Source organism: Mirounga angustirostris, unplaced genomic scaffold, assembly GCF_029215605.1.
Source record: "Mirounga angustirostris isolate CCGP_5_RB_7025 unplaced genomic scaffold, mMirAng1.0.hap1 SCAF_11, whole genome shotgun sequence".
Taxonomy (NCBI): domain Eukaryota; kingdom Metazoa; phylum Chordata; class Mammalia; order Carnivora; family Phocidae; genus Mirounga; species Mirounga angustirostris.
In genome coordinates this window covers 113,657,691-113,681,165 of record NW_026991719.1, presented here as the reverse complement: position 1 = coordinate 113,681,165, position 23,475 = coordinate 113,657,691, and the positions used below count along the sequence as shown (strand labels likewise).

Here is a 23,475-nt window from a genome sequence, read left to right as displayed (position 1 = left end):
GCCTCCTCTCCCTTTTGTAGAGCTAATACTCCTTGAAAGATCTGCATCCTCATCCCTCTTTTAGAGTACAATTAAGGTGCCCACCTGCCCTAGTGCTGGGGTCCTGTGGGAAGTCCCCTGCCATTCTGGCTGCTGCCATTGCACAAAGAGCCCCTGTCTTAGCTGAGGGAGCCCTGGGAATAAATGGATTTGATATAATAGTTTTAAGTTTTCACGTAGAATATGCTCAAGTTCAGAAATTTTATAGACCCAAGTGAGGTGTTGCCTATACAACGTCACTTCTGGTTGATAGGTTGGCTTTTTTTTCTGTTTTGCCTGAACTGACTGATGTTCAGGGCATCGAGTAGAGACAGCCTGAGACCCAAAGCTGAGCCATTAACTCCCAGATGTTCACAATTTCCAAGGAAATGTTCTATGCCTGTGGTTATTACTCACATGGCTCCTTAAATGCTCTCATCTTGGCACCTTTTGCACTTGCTGAATTCAATTTGAAGAAAGAACAGGAGAGAGAATTTTGTGGAAAGCAATTATCCTGCACTTTTGTGACCCTCGTGCTTTCCCCATCATGATGAATTTGGGGGCTGGTTCTTGTATCGGTCAGCGTGTCGCATTTATTAGAATTTTGTTGTATGTTACAGATAACCAGTTGTATCTAATTAAACAATAATGATGGCAGCGCAAGGCATTTTCTGGGAATTAATGACCAGCTGGGAAAAGCTGATGGCTAGAGAGTCAGCAAAAGGCTATTAGCTACAGTCCGCCATTAATCTCCAGAAACGCCCATTTGTGACGTCATCGTTGGTATTGAAAAATGAGAGTGGAAGACAATTTCCTGATGTTTATCAAGTGCTTCTGAATGACAGCTTCCCTATGTATTATCAAAAAGTTGTTCTTTTCTTCTTAATCCTCCAATTGTCCTTTCATCTTAAAATATGTTTCTTATACACAGTGCGTGAAAATGGAATTTCTTACCTTCTAGGTAATCATGGGAGTTTCTTTTTTTAAAGAGTTCCAAGTTTAGGAGGTTTTCTTTAAATATTTTGGGTGGTAAAACCAGAATTGGTCTTCAGCTGTGATGCTGGAATTTGATAAGTGTCTGTATTATCCTAACTCTCTGCTCATAGCAGGAAATGGTTGCAAATGTTTTGAATAGCAGCTGTTGCTCGCAAAGATGTGCATTTCACAACGAGATTCTATGGAGTTATAGTCATATTCCTAGTAGATGAAGGGGACTCTCTGCCAGGAAAAACTGTGATGGTGTGCCTATATAATATTTTTGATCACTGCTGCTGAATGCTAGAGGAAAATAGAGAGCTGACTAAAATATTCATCACCTTCTTGCATAATTTAATGACTTATAAAGGAAGACAACAATTCCACATACAAGCCATCTATCAAGAACTTGTTCTAAACTCATAATGCTCATTTAAAAGTTTTGTTGGTTTTTATACCTTTTTTTTTTTTTTACCCCAACATGAAAGATAGTTCTTAAAGGTCATTAAAATCCCAGTCAATGAGCTGGGAACGTTTTGCCAAACACAGAAGCTTCAGGTCCCACCAAATTTCAACCATAAGCTGTTTATATTTTACAAACACCACAGTGTTATTCTCCTGATAAGAAGGTTGCTGGTGGTACGGGTCCTTCTAAATGCATGCTAAGTGTATGCATTTGGGGGAGTAGCATGAGTCAGCATGCCATTAATCACAGCTTTAGAGGCACTGACTCACTCCTGGCAAAATGGAATGGCCTCATTGGGAAGGGTGTGAAAGAGGAAAAAAAAATCAATTCTGGGGTCAGTTCCCTGTTTTTTTCTGCAAATGCAGATCAAATTTGCACCTCTCCCCCTCCTCCCCCCCCCCCCTCTTGGTGGGTGGTTTTCAGGCTGAAGAATGTTGCGGTGGGGACCCTTTAAAATCAGACCACGTGTTTTTTCAGGGAAAAAGTGCTAGACGTTCACAGTCTTGCTTAGAAAATGCAGAAAGGGTCTGGAAAGAAAAGGTGAGCTAGCTGAGAGGGGCTTGGGATCTATCTAAGGGCAATTTTGGTGAACCAGGTCCCGCTCTCCACTGTTCAACCAGGTAGGTCTTTGATCCAGATCCAGGGTTGATTGTGAGGCTCGCAAGTAGAATTTCTTGCCCTCATTAAGGGGTCCTGAATATCTGAAGATTATCTGCAACAGCCCCAGTTCTCTTTGAAAATCAAAGATTTAAGAGCAACGCACTTGAATCTTTGGTCTGACTGGGTATATGTTGCGCTAAAGTCAGGTTCTTCTGGGGGAGCAGACCATGGAAAGAAACGTCAACAAATATACTGATAATTGGTGGACCTCGGCCAGTTCAACCTGCAAATATTTCTATTATATCTTAAATTGAAACGTGTGAGCGCTACTTGGTGTTTATTTTGATACAATATGGTTATTGGTATTAAAGTGTTTTATTGTGCTTCGCGCCCTTAAATTATCGTTATACTAGCAACAGAGGTCTATGTAGTCGAGTAAGCTCTTCCCAGGGCTTCATTATTTTAAAGTCAGCCCCTCAAAATAACATCAGCAAGCTAGTAAATGTTTTTCTTTGAAACTTTTCTTAGGAATGTTGTTTCTTTAGTCTTCCCTGGGAGTAGATGTGATTTGAGACGCTCGCTGCCTTCATGAAGCTCTAACTTGAGTTCATTTTGTTATGTGGTGACCACAGTTCTGGATGACGCCCCCCCTGGCACACAGGAATACATTATGTTACGGCAAGATTCCATCCAATCTGCGGAATTAAAGAAAAAAGAGTCCCCCTTTCGTGCTAAGTGTCACGAAATCTTCTGCTGCCCGCTGAAGCAAGTACACCACAAAGAAAACACAGAGCCCGAAGGTTTGTGCACAACGGACGCGTGTTTTTGCTTGTGTTCTCTCATTCTTCTTTCTTTCTCTTTTCTTTTTGACTGTGCGTTGCCCTCTGGTGTGCTGTGTGTCGTTCGGCCCCTGACAGCATTAGGAGGCCCCTGGCTCGCCGGTGAATGTGTTATGCAGGCTCAGATGGAACACTGTATAATACAGTCATCTCGGGCCCAGCGCGGAGCAGCCTCCTGCTTCTCACAGCGGAACCGGTTTCAGCTGCTGTCCTTACGTTGCCCCATTTTGGCTGCCAAAGTTGCTTGCTCCTGTAGCCGACATCTGGCCAAGTCTGTTCCCATCACCTTGCATTCCTGACACAGCAGTCGGCTGAGGAATGACACTTCTAAAGTGACATAATGAGAAGATGATTCCAAATTCTCTGACTCTCCTCCACTCCATAAAGCTTCTGCATTGTGCTTGAAGAATGCTCATGATCTCCTTAGTCCGCTGAAGCAGGCCCTGACATCCCATGTAATGCACGCCCCGTTGCACTTTGCCATAGTGAAATGCATGCCTCAAGGAAACTCTGAGTAGTTTGTCTTTCTTTGCAGCTCAAGTACAGGTTTGGAAAATTCTACTTGCCGGTACTTTAAACTGAGGTCAATAGCGTGTTCATCACCATCCGTGCTACCACTCTCTCTCTAAAATCTCCGCTACAAATCTCTCTCTAAAGTACCTCGTCTGTCTAGAGAGAGTTTTCAGACATTTCCCCCACTTTTTTGCATGTATCAAACAGGGACATTTTTCACATCACAAAATGTGGTCAGCTCTTTGCCATTTGTGTACATTTCAACTTGCAAAGTGACATTCGAGAAGCCTACTGTGTATGCTAATTACTTATTGTGAATCAGCCTGTGTGCCCTCCACATCAAATACCGGTGAGGCGGTTTACCAGTGAATAACATCAGAAGTGACAAAATGCACCTGTCCTTGGGCTGTTGGTGTACACTTTTGCATAAATGGCTCTGGGATGATTTCTAAAAGCGACTTTGTTCCTGTTTCGAGTTGCCCTTTTGCAACATTATGGGTATCTGCCTTACCACTGTCTTTCTGACCTAGAAAGAACTGCCACGTGGTTCTGTGTCAAGTTTGGTGTATAAGGAAACCACTCCAAATTGACTCGGGTCCAGGGTTCTGGAATCAGTTTTTTACATCTCCAAGCCCCCCTTCTCCTCACTTCCAAATAGAGTTTTAAGTGTTCATTGGCAGAAAAGGAGAAGTGTACATTTTTCGATGTTCACGTATATTTCAGCAATAGAATAGAATATTTGCATTTGTTTCTACCCATGCTTTGATATCCAAACTGTCTAATTTGGGGATGAGTTCTGATGTCAACACTTAACTCATCTGGAGATGTAGATGGTGACCCTTTACAGTGAGTAAAATGAATCCTTTGGTGGTTTGGTAGAGAGGATACTGACTTGACCTTAAGCTTCAACGAAACAAAAACTTTCAACCAGTGACAATTACTTTACTACTTATAATGCATTCCAATATTTTCTGCTTTATTTTCTCTAAAATTACATATACTTGCAAATACACACACACATAAAACCAGTATCTGTGTTATAAATATATACCGTTTATTATCTAGTCATATATATTAAACACATATAACATAATTAAATATATGTGTTACAGATACTGTACCACTTTTCTACTTGCACATAAGCCTAGAAAACCAAATTTGGTTAGAGGAAGAAAAAGCAGCAGTTTAAGAAGCACCTGCTTAAATTCAGTCAAGCAATCGGTTTAGAAAGTTACTTCAAATTATTTCAACAGTACTCAGATTTAAGAAAAATACAGTTGAATAACCTAAATTTAAACCCCCGTCCCTTTTCTTATTGCATACAATTTTGTCAGGATCTGTGAATTTTCAAAGTATCACCTGGAGCGTACTGTGTATACTGTTACGAATGTTTTCAGATATGAAGAATTCTTTAGAGAATGGGTAGCAGTCAAACTGCTGATACGAGGTTTGGATAGTTCTTAATCTGTCATTTCATCCACACGTTGAGTGGCTGCCATCATGCTTCATGTGACTGTCATCCTTTCATTTGTACGCTTTGATGATGGGCATTGTCTTCTCTCAGATTGAAGATTTTCCTTATCTCGCTCTCCTTCCAGGTCCTCTGGAATAGCGAAGCTAATATTTCCCTCCTTGTTCCTATGGATTATTTGTAAATAGTGTTAGACTCATTGCAGGCTTTCTGGAATACCATTTGAATAATACGGCTTACAATTTTCCTGTACCCCCCTTCATACAAGGTCCCAGAGGTTAATGGCAAAACCAGACCTTGAAATGAAAACCCTTGATCTCTGTACAAATTAACAGGGTCCAGAGGACCCTAGACAGGGCGAAAGCAGTGATGCTGTGGAAGAGATCTAGGATAAATAAGGAAATTGTGCTGAGAAATTAACTACTTCATGTAGGATACCAAAGCTCCTCATTTCCGGGCAGTGAAGTAACCGCAGGTTTGGGAAAGCTTCAGTGGTCATTGTGGCAACCTGGAAGATGTTTGCAAGACTGGTTTTTAAATGCTGTAAAGTACAGTCTTTAGTTTTCTCTTACCGTTGCTGTAACATATTACTGCAGTTAGTAGAAATAAAAGGCCTCTCGATTACATACAGAATCTTAATTCTAAACTATAGCCACACTTGGAAACATTCTATTCTCATGTCAAGCATTTTTGAAGAGAGTTCCTCTCATGGTTTCTGGGCCAAAGCATGAGACCTTAACTGACCTTGGCTGTGGATGCCCACCAGTTCCACCACGTGTGAACGCAATGGACAGGATGACCTCTTCTAATGAGGTGGTTTTGACATAACCCTCAAGTGAAAAATGAAAACTTCATTGAAATTTGGGAGGAAACTAAAAGTTTGAATTGGGTAAGTTTTAGAAATGATGAAATTAGGTCAAAGAGCTTTTATGTGTATTATGATAAAGTTGCAGTTAATTTTCTTCTTACTGAATTGATAAAAATCGACCAACTATTTTTATGTTATTACAGACAGAGTCTTGGTGCTTCATTTGATCGGGGGTGTCTTTGTGCGGGCCAGATTATCCCCATAGTTTATGACCACCTGAGATTTGCTACAGATCATTTATTTACAGTTCACAGTCACCTGTCTTTTAAAAGGTATTTTTGTATCACGTCCAGGGCCCTCAGAAGCCATGTGAAACAATACATTGAAGGATGGAACTGTCCCACTGGCTTTTTCAGGATACACTAAAGCCACATTACACTTTGCCAAAAGCAGGTTTCTATTTCTGAGCAGCCAATTCCAAAATAAGTTCTTTAATCTGTTCCAAATGCTTGTGATTTTCAGTGATATGATAATTTCCATAAAAACCACTTATGATGTAATCTTATGTGAGTACTGGAATTTGGCTGAAGAAGCACATACAAGTATCTGAGAGTCTAATGTGGCCCAGTACCAGCAACGCTCTTTGTTATAAGAAAGCCACACGGAGAGTGGAAGCTGTTACCAAAACCTTTCTTCTTACTGTTCCAGGAGACTTTTGAGAAGAGAAAATACAATCCTTGTAGCTTGATTCTTTTCTTTCATTGTCATGTGGGCCAAAATGAAACCACTGATTTCGAGTAACTCCTGAGAGCCAGTCATCGGACTTTTACTGATGTTTGAAGATTGCTCAAAAGCATCACACCAAGATATACATGCTTGCGATTTGATACTGTTGAAAATGTACTGAGAAAAAGAAATCATGGATTTCCAGCATTCACTTTTAGGATTAAAAATCCTGATTACAATAGTAAATTTGAAGGAGTTAACACAATATAGGAGAATGTTACAGAGCTCGGGGGTTTGTCACCCACCGTCTTTTGATCAAGCATTTGGCCTTTTTCTTACAGCCCTGTTTTCATGTGATTTTATATATATATACATATATATGTGTGTGTGTGTATATATATATATATACACACATATATGTGTGTGTGTGTGTGTGTGTGTGTATATATGTTCCATCTCCCTCAGGACTTCTGTAACCTTTTAATTGAGAGAGGCATCCAACATAGTGACTTTGGTTGGAGGAGAAGAGAATCTGGGCTCCCGAGTGGTGATGAAGTATGGCAGCTTTTACCAACCAAAAGAAAGCAAAATTATGTGCCAAATGTTAAGGGGGCATATTTGTAACCAGCGCCAATGACCATTGCTCTTTACACCGGAAAGAGAACACGTCCCCGTGAATATCACTAGTCTTGCCTAAATGGTAGGAGAGGAAGAAAGTAGAAGAATATTGAGGAACATGCCAAGGGAAATGTCTTTATTATCATCCTTACTTTTTCTTCAACTATGTTGTCTCCTGTTGTGTTTCTTCCTCATTTGAATAACAATGAGCCTTTTGAGAAAAATGGGTCTAATACTATTTGAATTAATAGTTTGATAAAAACGAAGCAACCTCTGATGCTTAACACCTTGAAAATTTCTTGACTTTCAGAAAGATGTGCCTGGGTTCCATATCTGTCCCCTTGAGGATGAGAACTGAAGGGTTATTCTTACTTTATTAGAAAAACATGGAGCCATATGTTTGGGTGGCTCTGAAGAGATAAAAGACTTTATTCTTAATCTTTTAATTTCAAAGTAACTATGACTTAGGGTCACCTTGCCTTTGATGTATTACCTGAAGGATTGCAAAACGACACCAGAGAGTTTTCTTTGCTCATTGAAGCAAATGGCAGCTTAATTGCAGAGTCACAAGAAAAATTTTAGAACTGGTCCAAATTGAAAACAAATTAAAGCCGGAAATCTGAAGGCCTTGGTGATTAGTAATGAGTAAACACTATCCTCTCCCCAGAAAGTATTCAGATGTGTTTCTCTCGGTTGCATGTTGGCTATTTCTTAGTAGACGACTTATGTCCTAAAATATTAGGAGACTAGTAATGTCACATTCTCTCTTGTGTCCTATTTCCCACCTACGGCAGCAAACAAAATTAAATCATATTTTGGGGATAGTTTCTACTCTCTGGAAAACTCATAATTCGATCAAGGAAGTATACTTAACAGCCAGTAATTCAATTTCAGTCCAGGATGGGCGTTTATTATTCTCTTTTTAGTTATATGCATCTCAACTCAGTCTCCAGGCTGGCCTTTACAGTAGAAACTAACAACCATTCATTCCTAGAAAATATGATCCACTTTTTAAAGCAACGGGCCTCCCTTCTTACTTGAGCCTAGGTGTTTCCATCGAGCTGGAAGTGACATTTTCCTGAAGTTTCCCTTGGCTAATATCAAAGGCAGATATTTCTCCTGTATGACGCCAACGCTGATAACCCGTTTCAGGATTCTTATGTTTAAAATAACACTGCTCTGGGAAAATGCTCTGAAAGGTCCATCGGATGAATGACAGTGTATGGTGATGATTTTGACTTAAAAAAAAAAAAAGTGAAAAATCTAATTGCCGATACTTGAAAACCTCATCCATCCATACGGGTACTGCCCCCTTCCAAGCTATTACTTCTGAGTAATGGTAGTATAGTATGATAGTATATGGCTTCTGAGGCTCTGAGAGCTCAGCAGCTCCTCTTGTTTGTTTGTTTCTCTTCACAGCCAGTTGATAAACCACTTAAGAAAAGATGCCATTCTGACCCAACATGATAGGACCCGGGTAGGCTACGTTCCTTGTGCAAAAAGGCAGAGCCTGAATGCCTTTCAGCTCTTTCCCCAAATCAAGCCCAACCCGAATGTATGGAGGACTGCCTGTGTTCAAGAGATACACAGGAATCTGCTGTTGCCTCTGCTCTACTTTTCACTCTGTCTTTGGTTTTAAAGGACAACTTGCTTGCCTGGTTGAAGAGAACGTGGACACCAACTATACTCTCTTTCACATGTTCCTAAATAATAGGCAGATCGATATTTTCCAAATTATGTTTCATGAAACATTGATCATATATCTATGTGAAAAGATAGAATCTATGGTCAAATGCATGTTTCCCAAACTCCACACCACTCTTAGAGAGTCTCGATTCATAAGAGTATATTAAAAGTTTTGAGGAGTCGTACAGATCAGGAATCTGACTTCGGGCAATTCAGTGATAAACATCTTCCAGCTACCAAATGCTTTTTGTTCATAACACCTATCAATGTCCCACAGATACACGTTGGGAAATGCCAGGCTGGCTCCATGGAGCATCAGGGTATCCCCCATCACAGCTGGGCTTTGACAAGTAATACACTTTGGAAATGGATGTTGTTCTCTATCCCTCTGCCCCACCCCCTCCACTATCTTTAGGGAAGTGCTCCTCAAAGTGTGGTTCCACGGATCAGGGCTGGGTCTGAAATTATTTGTTACAAGTCAGTGATGAGAAAAGGAGCTTTTGCCAGAATGTAAATCAATGCACTGCTTGCTTCATCAAGAAAGTCTTGCTGTCTTGCTGTGAAAAATAATGTCAGTTGAACGAAATAAAAAATCTGCTCAGTGACAGAGTTCATAGATCAGCGCTAAGTCTGTGGACCATGCTTTGAGTGACACTGCTTTCAATTACTTAGATGATTCTCAACCTTGGCAACATGCTGGAATCACCTGAGGACCTTTGGGATAATATTGATGCCTGAGCCCCACATCAGAGCAAAACCAACCATTTAACCAATAACTTGTCCAAACAAAAGCCCTACAAAATCTCTCGTGGCAGAGGTAGTTTTTAAAAACTCCCCAGGTAATTCTAATGTGCTAACAGGGTTGGGATCCCTGCCTTAGGAAAAAATCACCTTGGCATAAGGTCTGGTGTGTGATGTCAACTGTCAATTCAGAATTCTTATCATGCTGATTGCATGGGCCTCTTTAGGAGGTGCCCTGTGATGAGAGGGCATGGCTGAAGAGGCAGCACTTACATGACCTTTAGAACTTGTGGCCATGTAAGGTATCCATCATTCTCAACACACACGCGTGCGCACACATGCATGCGTACTCACACACCCCCCTTTCTGTTGATTGTTCCCTTTGCTGTGAGAAGTTTTTATTTTGATGAGGTCCGATAGTTTATTTTTGCTTTTGTTTCCTTTGCCTCAGGAGACATATCTAGGAAGAAGTTGCTGTGGCCGAGGCCAAAGAGGTTGCTGCCTGTGTTCTCCTCTGGGATTTTGATGGTTTCCTGTCTCACATTGAGGTCTTTCACCCATTTGGAGTCTATTTTTGTGTGTGGTATAAGAAAGTGGTCCAGTTTCATTCTTCTGCATGTGGCTGTCCAGTTTTCCCAACACCATTTATTGAAGAGACTGTCTTTTTTGCATTGGACATTCTTTCCTGTTTTGTTGAAGATTCATTGACCATATAGTTGTGGGTCCACTTCTGGGCTCTCTATTCTGTTCCGTTGATCTATGTGTCTGTTTTTATGCCAGTACTATGCTGTCTTGATTGTAATATAACTTGAAGTCTGGAATTGTGATGCCTCCAGCTTTGCTTTTCTTTTTCAAGATTGCTTTGGCTATTCGGGGTCTTTTGTGGTTCCGTACAAATTTTAGGATTGCTTATTCCAGCTCTGTGAAAAATGCTGGTGGTATTTTGATAGGGACTGCATTAAATATATAGATTGCTTTGGGTAGTATAGACATTTTAGCAATATTTGTTCTCCCAACCCATAAGCGTTGAATGTTTTTCCATTTCTTTGTGTCATCTTCTATTGCTTTCATCAGTGTTTTATAGTTTTCAGAGTATAGATTTTTTTTTTTTTTTTTTTTTTTTTTTTTTTTTTTTTTTAGGATCAGAGTATAGATCTTTTACCTCTTTGGTTGGGTTTATTCCTAGGTATCTGATAGCTTTTGGTGCAGTTGTAATTGGGATCGATTCCTTGATTTCTCTTTCTGCTGCCTCATTATCGGCACACACCCCTTTCTGAAGTTCCCTTGCCTCTTCGCCGCTCTGTGCTTTTAGAAAAATAATCAGGCTTCTCCATAGGAGCGTGGTAATCTGCCACCTTGTGACCAACATCCTTTCTTGCAAGCAATTGTTGCAACATGTGTCTTCTCAAACTATGATTCAGCTTGCAAATGTGGGTGGAAGAGTTTCTCAGGACCACGTATGAGTGTACCTGAAGAAGAGAAGATGGAGAAGGAGAAGAGTGTATCAGTATGCCAGAAAAGTACTATTACTTCTTTGCTTGATTGCTCCTGCTCTCAGTGAGATCGCAAACGTTGGCTCAAACTGCTCATGAGCTGGCTGTCTGTCTCTGAGTTGCACCAGAGGCTGTCGTCATTGAGACATTGCCCTCTTACCAAGTGGACATCACCAGCTCCTGCGGCATAAAATTAAGACAGCAGCATGTATGTGAAACTGACTTTGACACGATCAGGAGACTTTAATTGCTATCCATGTTTCTAAATCCTCCCTAGCACTGTATACTACACTGATTTGTGTTCATGTGTTATACTCTACGGCATTTCTATACACAGCTTGAATGATGCCCACAGGAAGGTGCGGAACAAGAGGTATAACATCCTGCATTTTATCAACACTTACGCTTGTCTTGCTTCACAGCTGATATCCGCACTCACTCCAACACATCACAATCACATGTCCGCTTGCACCCATGTGCTGGCATATTTCTACTTACGAGCCTCAGCTATTTTAAGATATATATTCTTGGAACAACTCCAGGTCATCCTTCAAGCCCATCCAGCTTTGGAAGCGACAAGCGTACGTTGGCTGGAAGACCAGATCCTCACAGAGGAAGGGAAAGAACACAGTTCCCCTTAGCTGCTTCTCCATACAGACACTTCCCTCATAAATGACAGGACTTGATTTGAATCTGGTTTTTCTGGCCTCTGAAGCCCATGTCCTTTTCCCTCCATGGCTGCTGTGTATGCTCAGTGTTCACCCTCTTGCCTTACACATGAGTTTATCGTCTAACGGCAATTTTAGTGCAGAGGAGATATGTTAGGTTGAAAGGACTAGAATGCTGTCCATACTCCGTTCTCAAGCTATGCTACAGGAAGGGGTTGCCTTAAGTGGAAGGGACTCAGGAGGTATTTGTTAATTCTGTGGGCCTAGAGTTGGATGTAGGTGGCACACAAAAGAAGTGGGTGAAATGTCCCTTACCTTCAAGGGGGTGATGACTTCATCTAGGACACACAAAAAAGAGTAGAGTGATTAGTGAAGAGCTAAATTCAGTTTGAATGCAATAAAACTGTCCTTAGGGAAGAAAAAAACAAACATGAACAGGTTACTTGCCTAATCTCCTTTCTTTAAGCTAGGCGATACTCTTCACCTATAATGTTAGAAAAGAGGAAGGGTCTTTTCTAAGTATTGAACAGCTGATTCTATTGCTTATTTTTTTTCTCAGCTCAATAAAATTGCCACCATTGACAGGAATGTTATTAAGACTTGCTCTGAGCATTTCCTCAGTTCCATAAGATTAGGTGTTCCCTAGAGGTCTCGATATTAGCAATGAATTCTCTTTCATCACTTGTTGGAACCCTACTCTCTTGCCTAAGGTAAATGATAATAAAAACAGTAATTGACAATTATCCAGAATTTACTATGTGCCAAGCATTTTACCTAACACTATCTTTATTCTCACAACAGTCCTTGGAGGCAAGTAGGTATTTTTTTTTCTCTCCATAATATGGAGAGATGGAAAAATCCATCCATAATATGGATGAGGAAACCAAGAGTCAGAGAAGTGAAATAACTTGTCCAGTGTCACCTGAGTGAACAGCGGTAGAGCCAATACTCAAATGCGGCCTGTCTCACTCCCAAGACCACGGTCTCTCAATTACAAGAGACTGTATCCCATAACAAGGCTGAACCTAGAAATATCTTCCATTTTGTTCTCCAGTTACTCCAGTATCCGCTTATTGAGACAAATTGCTGGATATACTAAGTAAGCAGGAGGGACCTTGGGCCCGCTGTCAGAGAAACAATAGATTTAAAAGGTGCCTTGTTCTTCAGAGAGAAGAGAAGCAGCCAGATTTAACTTTAATATGTTTACAGGGCAAATTCTCATCAAATTTGATTTGGTCAAAATGCTTTACACTCTGCAGTATCAGAATTCGGATTTATTCACTGTGCTGGTGTACATTTATTTAGCCGCAGGCCAGATCTTAATCCCCTCAGGCCAACTGATCTCCCACCTCAGAACGTTGCCTCACAAAATATCTGTTGACCTAAGTCCCTGGATAATAAAACCTGCATTTCAAAGTGAGAACTGACTTAAGGCACTTGAAGAAAAAGTCCTGCCAAACTGGGTTGGGTCACTGTCAAGATAGTGTTCTGTGTGACTTTCACAAGGAATGAGATTTCATGAAATGGTCCATTTCCCTCCAGAAGCATGAAGAAGAAGGTCTCAGGAATTTGTGTGATATATTCTGTGCAGGACATTCTATACTGTGCTTTGGTTAGATGCTTAGCTATCAATTTTCAGCATCTTTTATGTGCCAGGCACTTGAGGTTTATTATTGTTAATCTTCCCAACCTATGAGGTAGGTGTCATCAGTCTTGAGGACATAATGGGGGAAACTGGAGTGCAGAGATATACAATCACTTGCTCAAAGTCATACAACTAAGTGTCTTAATTGGGATTTGAAGCCAAGTCTGTTTTGCTCCCAAGCCTGGTTGGTCTCTTCTCCATTGTGCTGCCTCAGCTTGTCCTGTACCGCGACCCCTGACTCCCCCTTTCAGGTGCAAGGCATGAGAAGAGAGCTCAGCACCATCCTATCCACTGCTGGTGACAGGTGCTGTTTGGAAGAAAACTATAGAACTGTCTTTAACTTCTCAGGTTTTTTTTTTTTTTAAGATTTTATTTATTTATTTGAGAGAGAGAGAAAGAGAGAGAGAGCATGAGGGGGGGAGGGTCAGAGAGAGAAGCAGACTCCCCACTGAGCGGGGAGCACGATGTGGGACTCGATCCCGGGACTCCAGGATCCTGACCTGAGCTGAAGGCAGTCGCTTAACCAACTGAGCCACCCAGGCACCCTGTCTTTAACTTCTCAGCAGAGTGCACTTACCCAGTGCCTCCTTTGAGAGACGTCTCGTGTGTTTCTCCACATCCTGGCTTGAATGCTGGTCTAAGCAGTAGGCCAAGGGTTAAAAGCAGCATCCTTGAGATTTGTCACATGTTTCTTGTTTTTAATTTTTTTTTGAAATTTCCCTGCCTTTATTTCTTTGGATTTGGATAATCTTTCTTGCACTCTATTCTTTCCTCCTGGAACGTATTTTTTTAACTGAAGTGTAGCTGACAGGCAGTGTTATATTAATTTCAGGTGTACAACATGGGGAATCAACGGTTCTATACATTACTCAGTGCTTACTACAATAGGGATAGTCCCCATCTGTCACTGCGTGTTACTACAATATTATTGACTATGTTTCCTATGCTATACTTTTCATTCCCTTGACTTCTTATTTAGTGTATTGAAGTATAATTGACACACAATGTTACATTAGGTTCAGGTGTACAACATAGTGATTTGACAACTCTATACATTATGTTGTGGTCACCACAAGTGTGGCTGCCATCTGTTACCATACAGCGCCATAACAGTGCTATTGGACTTGTCACACGTTCTTGTCCTTTGTTCCCTATATTGACATCTACTAGCTGTAGGCCATTTTTCCTGTAGTACTTCCTTAAATGAAATAATGCTTCAAAGCCATAGTTTTCCTCATGGAGCCACTTGACCTTAACTAGTTCTGCTATGAGCTGCCTCCCCAAGAAAAGAGAAGGGGTGATGTACAGTCCCGGGAGTGCCACGTTTCTGGAGGTGGGATCCACACAGATAAAGCCTATTTTGAGGTCCTCCATCTTTGAGCACTCCCAGTGGAAACTCAGAGGTTCCATTCTGACACTGGATTTTTGTGACCACCGTAGAGTAGAGCAATCATGTGCACCAAAGGTGGCCCCCTTTTGAGGGTAGTCTGTCTGCAAATACAGGGAGATTCTAGGGACAGACATGTCTATAATGGGGTCATTTGCTCCTTCTGTCCCTCTCTCCTGGTGTGAGCACAGGGGACTTCCCCTGGATCAGGTGCAGAGCTGTCTCCAGGTTCAACTCTATCAGAAATTTGCCATTGTCCTTATGGTAGCCCTGTTGCCTTTGCCCCTTCCAGAAACACAACACGCTGGGACAAGTGAAATATGCCCTTTGTGGTGGCTAGTTGCCATTCAAAGAAGGTGTGAGCACACGCACACACACATATGCACATCTCGTCGAGTTAAAATAGCTTATTAAGAAAAACAGACAGACAAGTAGTAGAGCTCACATGGTCCCTCTACTGGAGCCCTTTCTAGAAGATAGCCAGCCCAGCAATGTGCAGCCTAATCACAGACCTCTGTGGGATAATGTGGACTCAAGCAGGCCATTCATACAGCGAGGCCATTTGTCTAGCAGGCTGCCTCAGGCTGTGAACAAAATCTCCTTCTTTTCATGCAACAAGGAAAGAACAAAGGGCATTTCAAAAAGTAGGGGTAATGGAAACTGCCAGCCAATAACTTTTCTCTTTTGTTCCTTCTTCTGCCACCTTTCCTCTATAATCACTTGATTTTTCTCCGAAAAGATAGCATTTTGGATCCATGTTAGAAGGTTCATGAACTGATTCAGTAAATTTCTAATTGGCATGCATGGTTAACTGTTCACTTAGTGGATAATTGGCTAACTATATGCAGAATATTTACTGAGGGAAGGGGGAAAAAAATCCCCGAAGCAAATCAGGATACTTGGGGAACCTTTTATTATAGTGCAGCTTTTTCTTTGGGAGCAGTTAGTGGTGTTTTAAAAGAGGTCGCTCTCCCTTCCCAGTCAGGGCTCCATTTAAACATACATCCTTTATGTCATCCCTACAGAATAGAGCTTTATTAAATAGATGCCACAGGCCTAGCGGTGTCTGCCAACAGTAAATACTCAGTAACATTTACCATTAGGTACTTCTTCAAATAACCAATTCTGATATTCTGACTTCGACCAGTCATTTGCCCTAATTCTAGGCAGCGAATGACTGACAACGCTTCCAGTCACCATTAGCAGAATTGATATCTTTGCCAATAGAAACTTCTTGTCTTATACAAGCCAGAAATTTTGCTGGTTATTAGGCACAGCGTTGAATGGGGGCACTCTCTCTGCCCTCAGGGAGGAAAGACTGGAAGGGAAGGCAGACTTTGACCTAGTCTATCAGTTAGCTCTTTGCATTTTAAGTCACCCTAAAACATAGTGGCTTAAGAAAGGAACAGATGTCTTCTTTCTCATAGCTCTAGGTTGGCTAGGTCTGCTGAAGGCCATGTATAGGTTCTGCTGCTCTAGGATGGACACAGGGCTCTATTTTACCACCCTGAGCTCATGACCTGAGCCGAAATCAAGAGTCGGATGCTTATCCACCTAAGCCACCCAGGCGCCCCAAGCCTCTCATATATCCCTTTTAACATCTAGACTTTGTGGCCCAATTCATTTCAATATAGAACAGGTATCTCTCCACTTCTCTCACGATAGTAAATAACTGACCTAAATCACTGACGTGCACTTGGTTAGAATGAGTCCTGATAGGATGGAGTGATGAGGAATCATGTAGTACCTGTTATTCCTTCAGCAGTAGGTCTTTGTAAAGATGTCATTGATTTTTCTTCTCCATAATGCATCTAAAGCTTTAAGTCTTTGCCAAGACTGATTTATTCTTTTGTTGTTTGTCCTTTTTAACATAGTTAAGTTTGCTCAATATTTTTTAATAGCCTAAAAATATTGGACCACTGGGAATTCAAATGAAAAGCAAATTGCCTCTTGAGTTCAGTATTTAAAAACAGGTCTTCTTTGGAGTTGTATTAATATGCTGCAATCAAGGATGACATTATGTGAGTTTCCAATAAAGCAAGTGTTCTGCCAACTTTACAAACGTGCGCTTTTGCTAGACTATGGAAATTGATTCTTTGTCTAGCGGTGAAGGTTTCTTGCTGAATCAAAGAGCTAGTGTTTAGAAAGAACAAATACACAGTTTTGTGGTGAAAAACTGTTGACAATATGATATCAAGTCTATATATTTGAGCTGAGTTCTCACCTAGGATTTGCGAATTTGGATCCCAAGGAAATGTTGACTTCCCATGCAAAATTGGATGGCAGTTTTCTCTATAGGGTGTCCCCTTGTCCAAGGTCAAATAAGTCTTCCTCAGTGGCTTCTAAAGAGTCAAAAGAAGCTTTGTATTTTTAGGATGAGAAAATAAAAAATTAATTAACTTTTCATAGTGCAAGCTGGTCCAGAGGGTTTTGGGGAAAAAAAAATTCATTTTGAAGGAAGCCTTGGACTTGGATCACCCCTTAATTAAGACTACATTAGGCTGCTACCCATTTCTAAACTAAGATCAGAGGCTACAGCTGCTGAACTCTTTTTGTTCACTACCCTTTTTACCAAGACAGGAAAATGTCATTGTAGAAAATACTGCATTCACACACCTACCCCTAAAAACATTCAATTTTGTCCTTAGCCTATCCATTGCTACTTTCCTTCCTGACTGTGTCTCAATTTAATCTGTGCTGAGACAGCAACCTGTACCGTAAAATGTAGGTGGGGTCCCAGTAGTGGAACAAGGAGGCTAACCAAGGAGACTCTATATTCCTATGGCTTGTCAAACCATTTGGTGCCTGTCATCCTTTTCTCACCTGTCTGCTGGCCCCGAGAAAGGGCTTTGAAGAGGAAGGTGTCTGTGCACAGAGGGGGAGGAAGGTTCGATTTAACACATAATGTGAACTTTGTCTTCTCTCCTGTTCAGTACCATTCCTGCTGGCTCTAGAGGAGTGAGCACTGGGAAAATCAGAAATGGACCTGCACCCCTAGAGTCCTCCAAGCAGTAGTATTTATCATCCTTGTGCACTGGTGCCTAATTTTTTCTATATGGAAGATCTAAACAAATCAGCCAACACATCCAATACTTGGCAACAAATAACATTGGATTAAAAATGTTACCAAATTAACATGGGAAACCAAGTGAGAACTTAAACCCAGTGGGCACATTTATTAATGCTTCTTTCCTGCTATAAGAAGTAGTTGACATAACTATTTTTTATTCAGTCATGTCATCCCAGGCCCTGTGTTGAGCTGGAATAGGGATTCTCAACCTTGGCACTCTTGACTTTTGGACCAGATAATTCTTTGTCTTCAGGAGCTCTTCTGGGCTCTACACACTGGATGCTAGTATCATCCCCCAGAGGTGTGACAAAAACTATCTGTTGACATTGCCAAATATTCCATGAGGGGAGAAACCCCCCCATGAAGAACCACTTGGCTATATACCGACTATGTAAATAAGAAAGATATGGTCTACAAATTACTCTTTCTTTAAGAGCCAGTCCAAAGGCTTTTGTTTAATTGCCACCAATGTTCTCCTTCCTTGGAGAACTTAATCCAAATTCTGCCTTACCCCTCCCAGTCTTTCCCCCACCTCTCCAAAAGCTTTTCAAGCTATCTAAAGTATTTAGAAGACTCTCCAGTAAAATGCAATGCATTTATTTGGTATAAGAAAACTTAGGCCTCTGGTTAAATTAATCATTCCACGGTCATTTAATGAGTACCTACTTGGTTTCTCCTTGTGTCTCCTCTAAGAGATCTGGAGCAGTATGACAGAGCTCCTGCCTTCTGTGAATTTACAGTCATATATAAAAAGTAACGTAAATCAGGTTGTGTAAAGTGTCCAGGCTCAACTACAGCCTACTTCAGGAAGTTCTTTTCATTGTGGTCCTTTTAGCAAGCTTCTGTTCAGTCCACTCTCTTCAGCAGAGCTGATGATGAGCAGAGGTGAAAGTATCCCTAAATATTTTCTTTTACATGTTTTTATATCTAGTTGAAAATTCAAAAGTTTTGAGCATTAAATCTAACCAGTAAGACTCAACTAACATTTGCTGCACTGGGCTAGTTGCTTCCCTCGGGGTCCTTAAAACAATCCTAAAAGTATACTATCAACTTTTCCCTTTATCCTCTTGGTTCCCTTACAGCAACAAACATGAGATCAGGAAAAAAGGAATTTTGTGAAGCCTTGCATAATATTTTAGGGGATATACAAAAATTAAACTCATCAAAGTTCAGAAAAATTAGTATTCTGAAGGACAAAGAACAGAATTAAATTTACCTCTCAGCTAATTTAATTTTTTTCAAAAGCATTTGTGGTTTATCTGGTTCCTGTTTTTTAGCTTTGCTTTTATTCCCTTATCATAGTAAAGTGCCCCTGGTGGGTTATGTAACTTTGGACAAGATCCATTCCTTCCTTGGGCCTCCATATCTTTTTCTGTAAAATGAAAAACAAAAATAGATTGAATATGTACTGATTTTTCTTCTTGTTTTAAATATCTCAGATGTATAAAATAAGAATCAATATGTTACTAAGTTTCATAACAGATTTATGCATAGTCAGAATGGAAGTTGGACTAATAGATATTGTCGAAGTATGACTTCATAAGTTTCAAGTGTTTGCTACCTTCATATGGGCCATTCACTGATCAAAAGCTAGGGCGCTTCGTGGTCCATATGGTGATGGCCATGGGCTTCTCCTTTTCCAGATTCTTGCTGAAACTGGTAATCTTGATTCTGGGCTAGCTTTAAGAAGAGTAAAGCCTCAGCATGGGCTGGGGTGGGGATGGGGAAGAGTAACATTTTCTGAGTGCTTGACTGTCTTCATTTCAAAAATTAATTCACATGATCACATTAGCTAACTAACTTGCCCAATACCACACCATTAGAAAATGGGGGAATTGAGGTTCAAACCCAGGTGTCTTGCCTAAGCTGTATTCTGCTTTCTCCACAAGGGATGCTTTCAGGGCCCACCTTGAGGAGGACTAGGAGGTAAGCGTGCTTTACCTTTGGTGACCCTTTCACTCCTCCCTTTAGTTCCTCTAAACTGGACTTCAGGGACCTAATGCGGTCATGGCCCTGATGTGAAGAACCCCCAATATGTACCCTTTTGTGGAGAAGTGCTTTGGAGCAAAGAGGACTCCTTCACCACAGACAATGAGAAGCTGGAAACAAGAGAGAATGGTTGGTTGGTTGGTTGGTTGGTTGGTTGATTGGTAGACCAGCATAGCACGCCAGTCACTGGACTTCACACCTCTGTTCCCTGGCTCAGAATTACAGGCACCAAACTTCACATCACTCCTCAACTTACCATCCCTCCTCTTGGGGCTGTCCTGGCATTTATGCTTCTTACATGCCCTTCCTTCTCTTCCGGACATATGGTGAGAATATGTGAGAGGTGCGGGAGTGGCTCTGTTCTGAAAGTAGCCAGGTATTCTTTCAGTTCTCTTTCCTGGTTTCATTTCAAACCCATTGTTGCATTTCAGTTTCCCCTGTGGAGAAGTAGAAGTACGTGCACATCACATTTTACCATCCATCTATTCCCACGTTTGCTGATTTCTGCTGGAAGCTGCCTAACAACCCTTATCCTCCCAGTGTGTAAACTAATTCTGGGTGAGCATTAGGTACAATGGTGGGACATTTATTCATCTAACTAAATTTTAGAGTTTTCCAAATAACCCAGTTTTCTTTTAGATGATAACCTGTCATCCATAGAACAAGAGCGCCACACCTCTCTGATACTCCTACAACTGTTCTGACTGCTGGTGGTTTAGGAGACAGAGAAGTTTAAGGAATGGTTAGAAAACCAGAGTGATATGCCAATTTGATTGGAAATGAGAGAACCTTGTGGAACATCACCTCACGGCAGGCTCTGTATCTTACCTCTCCTCACCCCGGTCCCCAGCACCTCACATTGGCCCATTAGCAGCAATCACCATAGCTGCTATTTATTTGAAGGCCCATCCAGGCCAAATACCATGTCAAGTGTCTCTGTTCTCTATATCAGTCCTTTAATGTAGGTATTTTATCCCAATTTCATACCCCAGGTAACTGAAGCTCAGAGAGTTTAGGTAAGGCAGAACTAGGGAAACTAGTAGGTGCTTAAAAATACAATTTGATTTGAATTTTGAACTACAAGTATCTAAACTGATCTCTTGATATGTCAGCTCCTCCATCTGTTGACTAAGATGTGACTACATTTAAATGTATATTTTCTATATACAAAATAATTTACTCTAGAGTAATAGCTGTACTAGACACATAAAACACCGCCTTGGTAAATCTCTTATTAGCTCTAAAGATAGTAGCTGCATACATATGCATTCAAATCCGTTTGTCCATAAATAGCAGATCTGACTTGAGTATCTTCATTTCTGGACTTTTTGTTTTTAAACTTACGGTCTTTCAGTTTTCTTTTACTGTGGACAACACAGCTCATCACTGTAAATTCGAAGTCGGTCACATTCAAAATTCTTAAAAGCCTTGCTCAAATCCAAATTCAGCATTTGCTTTCCCAGATCTATTCCCAACACTCCCAGCCTGAGCCCATCTTGGAATCAGTCTCTCCTTATCAATTTCCCTCCATGTTAGGTCTTATTACCGCCTGCCTCTGAATAAAGGGTCTTGTCTTCCCAGAGAGGGCAGGACCTATGTCTTCTTCCTGGCACATAGTAGGTGCCCAGTACACACTTCTCCATTGAAGACTACAGTGCTACTGTTTTAGAGATGAGGCAGCATGGCATATCAAATAAACAGAACCTTCTGTTACCTCTCGATGCACGAAAGGATACTTCTCAGTATTGGAAAATACTATGTGTTACACGATACTATTAAGGGCATGTTTGTCTTACTAGCAAGAGGCTTTCACAGAATGTGTTGTACAATAATGTCTGTCTCTTGAGTGCTGTTTTACCTTAATGGAAATTTTAAAATGCAGACTGAACAATAGATAGATTACTTTATCAAGGCAATTAGACTCCACATAGAATTTGCTTGCAGGTTACTTCGGGTTAAAAACATTTGGATTGCTGATTGTATTTTTTTTTTTAATTTTTAATTCTCTGCTGTGAGAATCCACTCATATGTATCATTTTCTCCTAATGCCTTCTGCTGGGTGCAATTAACTACAGCATAAACCACTGTACATGACATCCTGCAGGTCCTCCATTTTGTCTTCACCAGTGTGTTCATGACCCATAGCTGTAGGGGAATGGAAGGAACACAGAACTCATTGTGGAGCAAACCTGGCTTTCACTCTGACCTCTCTGACACTGCTGGGTGATTGGGGCAGATCAGGGGAAAATAGAGACAATAATGGGATTGACACTACGGGGCCGTCTTGAGGATTGATTGCCCATAGTGCCTGAAACGTAGCAAGTGATCGGTAAAGCTGAACTATTTTATTATTGTTAAAGATAATGAAGGTTCAGCTGTGGGTCTTTTAACACATCAGGCCATCCTTAAGCCAATCCAGCCATTGTCATGGATAAATGGACCTTCAGAGCCCTCATCAGTTTGTAGCCACTGTCCTAAACTATTTAATGGGACACACCTAGACTGGTTCCTGAGTTTCACATATACTCTTGCACTTAATAAATGCTGGTTATTCTTATTGTTATTAAAATTGTCTTTACAGCAACAAATATGTTACCCACATGAAATGCTCCCCTAGGAAAGGTCCCAAGAGTAAAAATTGAGTAACAGCTGCTTGCCACATCCCTGCCCTGGAGATTTGCACTGCGCATTAGACTATTAAAGACTCTGAAGAGTCCTGTATCATTCTTATTTTATGCATATGAAATTGGGTTTTTTTTTTTGCAATTACAAAGTACCTCCGTCCAATGAAAACTCTTTTGTTCGTGCCATCTTCATTTTTTCTTTGCTATCTTCTCTTTAATGACAACCCTTACCATTCTTCCACTGTCTTTCACTTCAAGGGAGTCCTTCAATCGCCAGGTGCTATGAAGTTGCAGTCATTGCAATCACGCCACCAGGACCATAGACCATGTCAGTCTGTTCACTGGAAGCTTCCAGGTGGTTGGTATTCAATGTTACTTTCTAGCATGTACACAAGTTCTTCTAATATCACAATACACTGCGGTAGCTGGCAGACTTCCTTTGATAGCAGCTGAATTTTAAAGTGTAGCCAATTAAACAGGAAGTACAATCTCACACAGAGAAGGCTATACATCACATATACACCCCCGTGGTACGATTCCATGTGTCACAAGCTTAGGGCTTGTCTTTCAGTTTACTATGCATTAATATACCAGTATACCAGTTTAGAGCCATAATGCCCATCTTGAAATAGAAGTTGCTCATGGTATATAGCTATTGAGCTAGGTTCTCCTGGGTCATAAGTAAATCCCACTTTAAGTATTACTATTTGAGCATTGGAATTTATAGAGGAGGTAAATGGGAGTAATTATTCATTTTACTAATGCATCCGCTGCGAGATTGATTTGTAGGGCCTTTGAAAAATATATTTAAGTAAGCATTGAATTCTACACAACTTTCCAAGATCAAACCATTTTATTAGATAAAGTAAGGAATAGCTGTCCTGGGCTATGTAGTTTGATTCCTTCCCTTAGCAGCGTTCTTTGGATCTGATTTTCTTGTTTCTGCATAGTTGGTGTATCATGAAGAGGCTTTCATGATTAGAATAGTTTGTGAAATATTACCATTCACAGGAAATATCTCTTCTTTTACCGCTTGAGAAATCTGTGCTGTAGACCTGTGCTCTTAGGTTTTTTATTCTGTGAAAAGGCACCATTCTTTGGTTTCATTTTGGATGGATTTTGTTGGAACACTATAAAT

The 23,475-nt window shown here is 40.8% G+C and overlaps 1 protein-coding gene across 7 annotated transcripts in view; it reads left to right on the top strand.

The window, feature by feature from the left end:
• FGF13 (fibroblast growth factor 13) overlaps nt 1–23,475 on the top strand; it is a 490,212-nt gene that overhangs the window by 300,606 nt on the left and 166,131 nt on the right. For 6 of the 7 annotated variants that reach the window (XM_064574633.1, XM_064574632.1, XM_045883288.3 and 3 more), the window contains one exon: nt 2,692–2,859. The exons of the other annotated variant lie outside the window; for it this stretch is intronic. In XM_064574633.1, coding sequence (XP_064430703.1) covers nt 2,730–2,859 — 130 coding nt within the window. In that variant the 5' untranslated portion in view covers nt 2,692–2,729. The remainder of the gene's footprint in view (nt 1–2,691; nt 2,860–23,475) is intronic. 7 annotated transcript variants of the gene reach the window in all.